Source organism: Pleuronectes platessa, chromosome 3 (assembly GCF_947347685.1).
Source record: "Pleuronectes platessa chromosome 3, fPlePla1.1, whole genome shotgun sequence".
NCBI classification, from domain to species: domain Eukaryota; kingdom Metazoa; phylum Chordata; class Actinopteri; order Pleuronectiformes; family Pleuronectidae; genus Pleuronectes; species Pleuronectes platessa.
The window spans coordinates 4846947-4855613 of record NC_070628.1 but is presented as its reverse complement, the minus strand read 5'-3'; the positions used below and the strand labels follow the sequence as shown (position 1 = coordinate 4855613).

General features: G+C 45.7%; 1 protein-coding gene across 1 annotated transcript; it reads left to right on the top strand.

Annotated features, from left to right (window-relative positions):
- The first annotated feature begins 238 nt into the window (after window positions 1-238).
- Window positions 239-8403, top strand: cbx6a (chromobox homolog 6a). The gene is made up of 5 exons (XM_053419325.1): window positions 239-465; window positions 2262-2305; window positions 2448-2513; window positions 3242-3308; window positions 3813-8403. The coding sequence occupies exons 1-5, from the start codon at window positions 394-396 to the stop codon at window positions 5094-5096; spliced, it is 1533 nt and encodes a 510-aa protein (XP_053275300.1). The 5' UTR covers window positions 239-393; the 3' UTR covers window positions 5097-8403.
- Window positions 8404-8667: the final 264 nt, after the last annotated feature.

The following is an 8667-nucleotide window of genomic DNA, read 5'->3' as shown; positions in this document are numbered from 1 at the left end:
AAGTTAAGTTAAGTTAAGTTAAGTTAAGATACGTTCAGTTAAGGTCTGTCTCCCCACGCAGTGATGCTCGGTGTGTGTCCATGTGTTTAAGGAGAAGTCATCATGGCGGCGCCTCCTTTCATCATCACAGACACGTGACAGCAGCGCGCGCTTCTTCGCATCCTCGTGAGTGTCTTCTCCGTTGCCAGGACGACCAGAGGGGCTGACCCCAGCCACGTGACATGCTGCAGCACTCGTAGTAGAGAGTGTGTGTGTCACAGAGTGTGTGTGTGTTACACAGTGTGAGTCGGTGTGTGTGTGTTTGTGTGTGTGTGCCGCCCCTCTCTCACTTCGGCCGGGCAGTCAGTGGAGCTGTTCGCCCGCAGACAGGCAGCTCAGTCCGGGCAGAGAAAGATGGAGACGGCGAAGGCGACGGGGGATCGGATTTTCGCCGCGGAAGCCATCCTGAAGCGCCGCGTCCGCAAGGTGAGACACGCCGCCGCCGTCCCGCGTCTTTCGGCCGGCCTGCAGATGTTGGCCCTCGGTCAACACGGCACGGCTCGGCTCGGGTCCACTCGTGAACATAGAGCTCCAGCAGAGGCCTCGGTACTGCCAGGTGCCTTTGGTTAGTCACAGCTAGCTCGAGGCTAACTAGCGCGGGCGAGTGGAAGCAGGGCAATAAACCAGCGACACAAAGAAGAGGCCAGGAGCGGAGGCAGGAGGGAAATGGAGGCGCCCGACGTCTCTGCTGCTCCGAGCTAACGGGAGCTAAAGCTACACGGTCCCTGTCTTCACCTCGGACCCGACTCATGTGGAAGAGGCTGCCCGCTCCTGCAGCCTCTGATTCACGGTCCATTGACACATTAGCCCCGGGTCCCGTGGAGGAGACCGAGGTCCACCGACCACAGCTGGCTGGGTTTTATCAGCCTGTTGTGGCTTGTGTACCATGAGAAGACCCCTTAAAGGAGGGCTGGATGCCATCTTAAGAGACTGGTGCACACAGCCAGGCCTCCAGTCACTGGACTTCCCAGTTGTGCCTCTGCTTGTTGGGATGCAGATGTGCTTTGTTGAGCCTGAACTGGGAAATTCCTGTGTCACAGCAGGACGTTTCCAGCTGCAGCACACCAGTACGAGATATAAGAACATAATCCACACAGCTAATATGTGCTTTATATATAAAGTTTAATTCCATCATCGAACCAAACATAACTATTTAAATGCAAACACAAAATCTAAAATGAAAAGGAGCAGAAAGAGGATGAATCTTATAAACACTGTTCCCCTTTCACGAGACATTAATTAACGATGCAAATCATTCAATTATCTTAAAAATAAAACTAGCTTCAGGGCAACACAGCCCCTCACTTCCTTCTATTAGTTCCTATGTTCATTTTATACCATTCACAGAAGTTCACAAAAGGATTTACCTGTCACGACAAAACTTAATCAGCACATTTAGTTAGTTTTTTAATGTACTGTTTGTTTTTCGATTCTTTGGTTTGTTTGTTGGTGTTGTTCCACCAGCCACAGCTGATTGAGGTTGTTTTTATCAGCCTGTTGTGGCTCGTATACTGGAAAAGACCCATTAAAGGAAGGTTGGATGCCATCTTGAGAGACTGGTCCACACCGTCAGGCCTCCAGTTACTGGACCTTTTTCTGCAGCAGAAAGTTTTCTGGCACATAACGTTCTATACAAGATTTGAAAATACAACATGCTTCACAAAACTATACAAAGTATAAGTATTAAATAGTGTCAATAATTAATATATTATAATCGATTCGCTTGCACGTAAACAGACCTTCCATTTGAAGGCCCGATATTGTTTGATTTATTGAGAGTGACTCGTCCGTTTTGGCAATGCAGATATTTAATGGTTACCGTGCAGCTCGAGTTCCCTCAGTGTGGAAAAAAGTTTGTGATAATCATGACTTCATCGAGTGAATGGGATTTTAAATGGGAGGGGATGAGCTCAGCAGTAAGGCATCCCCCAACTCAAAGTGATTGTCCCTAACTGAAAACTAATTAAGAGCCAATATGATGTTTGCCAGACGAATATCGAACCTGACAAGGACAGAAACAAGGTTCAATTCATGTGATTGTGATGTTCTGCTTGAAAAGCATCCTGCGGGATCTGATTCTGTGTAAATAACAAAAATCCGAGAATATAAAGTCACAGCTGCAAATGGATTCCAGATTGAAAGTATTTTATTTGGAAATCTCTCTTCATTGTCATATAATAGCTGCTTTCGCTTATCCACCTTCTCTCTTCTTTTTTTTGCAGGGGAGCCTTGAATACCTGGTGAAATGGAAAGGATGGGCAATGAAGTAAGTGATGAATTTAATCTAAACATCACGACTCTCAGTCTGTTGAAAAACGAGGGATTTCTCTGTGTTTTCGTGCTTTTAAAATGTCTTCATAATAAACCTGAGATGTGGATTAAGTGGATGTTGCTCTGTCCCTGTTCAGGCACAGCACTTGGGAGCCAGAGGAGAACATTCTGGATGACAGGCTGATAATGGGCTTTGAGCAAAAGTGAGTACACACGATGACAGGACACACACCGTAGCTGCTTCCAGACATGCCGTCGTGTCCGGGCATTTTCCTGTGATCTTTTCTGGTGTCTGGCTGTATGTGACAACCTAAATGTCAGTTGCTCCCGACTTTTCCTGGAACTTCTCCTGCCAGCCCCTTTAGCAAAATGTCAAGAAAATTCACAGTGAGCCGTTGGGAGGGTTGATGGCGGTTCTGAAAGATGACGGACGCAAAACTGGAAGAATACAAATATCTCAAAATGCAAAACGTAGGATTTGGGCTCTTAACCTCTGGTCTATTTTGTTTATTGAAGTTTTAATTTCTTGTTTTCTTGTACATGTTTTCTCATCTCACTGAAAGTTAACTCCTGTGTCTCTTAGTGTGTCTACTTGCTCTTGTCAGTGTCTTCACATTCTGAAGTCCTTTATTTCTGCTGCCAGGCCACTTGTGCTGCATGTGAGAGTCGATGTTAAGACTGAAGCTAAAACGGACACCATGAAACTGACAACACTGAAATGAAACATCAAGTGGAAACTAAATCACAAGATGACAGAGAGCGGCCGCCTTCAAGCATCCTGCGTGTCTCACTGCTTTACTTTCAACCGCCCACAACCTTCACCAACCTTCTCATTTGATCCGTTTCATGTATTTGCTCATCAAGACGTCTCACTCTGTTTTTAGCTTTTAGTTGTTTGTGTGTTGGTTTAACTGTCGTTTCTTTTCTTCAGGGAACGGGACAGGGAAATGAACGGCCCGAAGAAGAGAGGACCGAAACCCAAAAACTTAGTCATGAAGGTAGATTTGGATGCTTTTAAATCTGCATGGACCTAAACTACATGTTCTTACTATTCAAATAGAGTTAGAGACACTTATGTGAGTGGGAGAGAAGTGGTGTCGTAGGCGGATTTAGATTTGAAAGGTTTCTTCAGGAAACGATACTTAAGTTTTCAGCTGCTGCCTAGCTGCAGTTCACTGTTTTAATCGACCTGATTTGGTCGATTTTAAGGTCAAAACACCACATTCAAATTAAATCCTTATTAAATCGGGTTGGAAGTGTTTTTAGTTGAGGTACTCAAGCAGCATTTTCAGGTATCTGCACCTGGACATAGTTTAATCCCAGAGATCATAAATTACCATGTTTTATCTAACAAATCACAAAAAGCGTGATTCCTAGACTAACTATTAGAAGCAGATTGAGTAATTTGACATCCAGCTTTTCAAACTAGCAGATTCTTTTTCTGTGAAGGTCAAATACTCACTCCTGAAAACACGGTTTCTTACATTGATTGTTTCTTTCAGGCACGTGGTCATAAAAAGGAGCCGAGCAGCCAGGCCTCCACCGCCCGACAACAAGCCTCCACCGCTCGTCAGACCACATCACGTTCCTCCTCCATCCGAGCACCTTCCTCCTCTTCTGCCACAGCTCGTCTTTTGCCGACTTTGTCCTCTTCCTCAACCGTCGCACCCTCTCCCAAGCTCAACTCTCTCGCAACCACCCACAAGCTGAAGAAGGACATTCACCGTTGCCACAGGATGTCCAGGCGTCCCCTGCCCCGCCCAGACCCCACAGGGCCCTCTCTCTCTAACCCTGGAGGTTTCCCCTCCCGCATGCACGTCTCTCCGTTCTCCGAGACCGTCCGCATCCTCAACCGTAGGGTCAAACCTCGAGAGGTCAAGAGAGGTCGGATCATCCTCAACCTGAAGGTCATTGACAAGCCAGGCCGGGGTGGCGCAGCTGCTGGCAGTAGGAATGTTTCAACAGGACGCCAGAGCATCCCTTCACGCAATCGTATCATTGGGAAAAAGGGAGAGGCCCCATATAGACCTTTCCAGCCTCCTCTGAAGATGCTGGGGTTCCCGATGTATGGGAAGCCATTTGGGCTGCAGTGTGGAGGCCCTGCGGCTTTCCCTTCCCAGCCAGGGTCATGCTCCAGCACAGCAGCCGGGGCCGACCACACCACCTCCTCTCAGTACAAGTCACCTCCATCTCCTTCCAGCTCCAGCGGCTCTGACGGAAAATCTCCCACCACCTCCCAGCCCCCCACTGGAGCCTCACCTTCCAGCGAGGGTCCCAAGCCAAGTAAACCTCACACAGACACCCAGAAGGGGCAGAGCGCCACGCCAGCCGCTCCCGCCCCATCCTCGGATGCAAACCCAGTGTTGTCAGCATCACCCTTCCTCCCCTCCTCACCCTCTTCCTCCTTGGAAGACGAGGAGGAGGAGGAGGGTGATGCCCTGGACCGCGTGGAGCCCTCAGAGGGAGCCAGGAATAATCCTCGCCAATGCCTGGCTAAACGCCATCCGCCCGCCACTCCCCCCTCCGTCCCAGCCGGGGACCAGAGCTCTGCCCCCAGCGAACCCAAGAGGGTGCCTGCCGAGGGAGACCCTGACTGGTACCCCGAAATGGCGCCAAGCTGCAAGGATGTTGTGGTCACTGATGTCACCACCAACCTTGTCACCGTCACAATAAAGGAGTTCCCCTCCCCGGCCTCCTGCCCTGCCTCCCCCTCTGCCTGCCCCGAAAACGCCTCCTCCCCTCCCCCTGCGGTCCCGTCCGACGACCCCTCCCCAGCCAAGCCATAGGAGAGCAGATGTTATGAAGTCGTTTGCCATTGATAAGTGAATATCATGCCAGTGTTGCCACTTCAGCCCCTCCGACCTTTTCCTTAAAAGTTTGTCCATATTTGTGTATCGATTAATGAAATGTAATGTAACTTTACACCACCCAGCCATTGAATAGTGGGAAAAAGCATATTTTTATTAAAAGGAGACTATATGAATTTGAAATGGGGCAGCTAATACGCCCTTGTTGTCACTTAAATTGCCATATTTTGATCAATTGCACATTACTGACTCTCGGAAGCAGACGGAGAGAGAAGATTGTTTGTTTTCTTTCTCTTGTTCCAGACATAATGAGTTTAGCTTCTCTGGAGTAACACAAATGGGAAGTGTTGTCCATCTGTTGTGTTGCTTGAGCCTTTATCAAGCGACCTGTTTGTGCGTTTGAAAGAAACAAATCTATTTCCCGATCCACGCTCTGCGGCGGAGGCCGATCCAGACGGCCTTCAGGTGTTACGCCAATTCCCTGCCCCCCCTGTTCTCATCGGAAGTCCAGCTTGTTAATGATAAGTGAGGTGTTGTGTCTTTGCACTTAACACAGTTGGACTCATATATTGCATCAATACAGCGAGGTAAATGCAATGCACTTGACTGCATCAAAACAAAATGACCTATTCTATGTAGTTCATCAATTTTTCAAGGCCTTTCCCTCTTGCTCTCTTGAACGCACATGCATATACGTACAGAAGGCGTTAGTATTCATATGCACGCACAACCTTAAAAGCTGCAAAGAAAAAATACTAGAGCGGTAGTTTTTAAGTTATTGCTGTCCTGACTGTCTCTCCTTGCTTGCCTTGTTTTCTCACAACCCACCATCTTTTTCTGTAACGTCCACCAAGACTCTAAACTGGCCTAGGGTTAGTCACGAGATATTCTCCTTTCAACGTTTAACTTCTCAACATGTCAAGGTCTAGAGGTTCCGTGAGCTGAACACAGTTTAGACTGATGCTTCCAACTGAGAGCAGCTAAAAATTGTCATTTGTTGAAGCTGTGAGCTACTTGGTTAGTGTTTGAAGTCTTTTGGCTTGTTGGCTTGTTCAGAAACTTGACAGGTTTGCCTGTTTACCTTCAACGTGGCAGGTAGAGTGAAGATCTAGTTTGTTGGTTTGTCTTTCAGCCAAGTGCTTTATTTGTCGTCTTGATGGCCACTCAGAGTCCCTGACAGTACAGACACTTGGAATGGTGGAGCCTGGGATGGAACCAACAACCTTCTGGTTAGTCAACGACCTGCCCGACTCCTGAGCCGCCTCCGATGGGAGCTGAGGTTCCCCTGCTGCTCTTGGTTCAGTAGATTTTTTTCCATGAAGGGTAGAAATGGCAAAACAGTCCTTGAAACACAACTTTGTGTGTGTCTGCCAGGGGCAGTTGGAAACGATGTCATGTACCTCGATGGTCAGGCAATCATTTTCACGTCAGAAGGTTTGATCCATTATGTTGTTAAACATGTGTTCTTTCAGTTTGAGAGCAGGACTTATTGATTTCATGTTGTGATGCTCTCAGTCAAAACCTTGCGCTTGCACTCGAATAGCCCCCCCGCTTGTGCTCAAACTGTTCACTTGCACTCAGATCTTTTTTCCGAACCACAGCTTCAGCTCTTCTCCTCTCGCTCACACCTCTTTTGTGCACAAGTGAAATGTTTGCTGCTCTTTGATTTCTCCTCTGCTCTTGGATTTTGTCTTCTGAACTTGGATTTTTTTGTCCAATTTCCCCGACCAATAGAATGTCAGGTGTATTGTTAAAAAATGAAATCGTCCAGACGCCCACACGTCCTTTCACCATGAAACTCTGATGAGCTCATCTCTGCAGGTTTTTTTCAATCCTTTCGATCGCTTGAAATCTAGGATCAAACTTTTTGACCCTCGAGAGGATCTGAAGTTCTCGACCCTTTGAACACAGACTCTAAACCCTCTCTCTGGTGCTTTCTGCTCTTTCTCCACCTTCCCCGACCTTGACTTCACTCCGGTGTACCTGTGTGTTACAGTTTTTAAAAACAATCTTCCGCATGTACTGCCTTATAGCTGCTCCACTCAACCCCAGTTACACTCCAGGTGGACGTTTGCCTCGTCTTACTCGGCTCCTCTCAGAGAGCTTGATCTAATACAAAACACTCTCAAACCATAACTTTAACGTGGTAACTTTAAGAATCACCTCATCGTTAACTGTAATAACTCGACTGCTCTTGTTATCATCTTCTCTACAAGTCTACAAACACTGACGAGGGAGATGTCGACTCCTCTCCTGTCACATACTGGATGGGTCTAGTCGGCGTCCATACTGTTTCAATACTCTGATAGGTTACAAATGGAAGGATTTATTCCAAAATTACATATACATAATATGAAGAAATAGACACTGTTGTGAAAAGGTCAATATCTCATATTCACATGAAGATACTTTAAGGAAGGACAGTTATTAACTTCAGTCCGGTTTCGACGTGAAGCGTGAACGGACTGAATCGTTTATCATTTTCCAGAAACACTATGAATTCAAGGATTATCTTCTTCACTGAATGGATATTTCGCAGTTTGGGAAAGATTTGTTTCATCTACTTTATCTTTAATATCTTTAAGTGGTGGATAGAAGTGACTCTTTGCAGTTGGTAGATGTGTAAGGTATTAGGCTGCTAAGCTACTTTCTCACACGGGGAAGCACAACTCAACTTAGTGGCCTCTCATTCAACCAAATAGGGCTGTTGATTTTGTTATTTGAATTTTTAAAGCTTTTTTCCCCTTTTTTGAATTTTGTTGCATTTATATATATATATATATGTATGATGTAATTTTAAGTGCTGGAGTAATTTGGCACTAATTGAGGAAAAAAGGAAGGATCCTTGTTTAAATGTACGGATAAATATGCTTAATGAATTTAAATTGTGCTTTTTAAGCTATTTTTCCCTTTGTACTGTACTTTAATAGTTTGTTTTTTTAAATATGCATAATGGTGTTAATGTGATGCAGTTTATTTGAATGCCATTTAAAAAATTTAAAAAAAGTCCAACATGGGTTTGTGCAGAAGACGAACCCCGACGGCTTTTGATGTGTGAAGACTGCGGTTCTGTCTGTTTTTATGCTAATATGAATAATGTACATTGTATTGATGGTAATGATGAGGAGGTGGAGGATAACTATGACATTGAAATGTATCTGAACTTCTGAAGCATGTTTTGCAAACCCTTATTGTACAGATTATGTATTCAGTGTCATGTTAACTGTTACCGATGTTGCTTTCTGTGTTTCTTGTACAAGGCTTTTAATTAAAAGCTCCTTTAAAAAAAAAACGGCTTCCATTTGCGTATTCATTTTGTTTCCTCTAAGAACGACTTGAATGTAGCAGGAGGCTACTGATTACACATAGAAGCAAAATCACTCACGTCAAGGTGACAAATGTTCTACAGCTTCGTCCCTGAAAGAAAGACAGCAACACTATCCTGTAAAGCTTTTAAGGTTCCATTGTACAAAATGTCTGCCTTTCATTTGTGCCTGGAATGAGCTCACTCACCTCCCTGCAGAGGAGCGAGTGACCCTGACTGGCACAT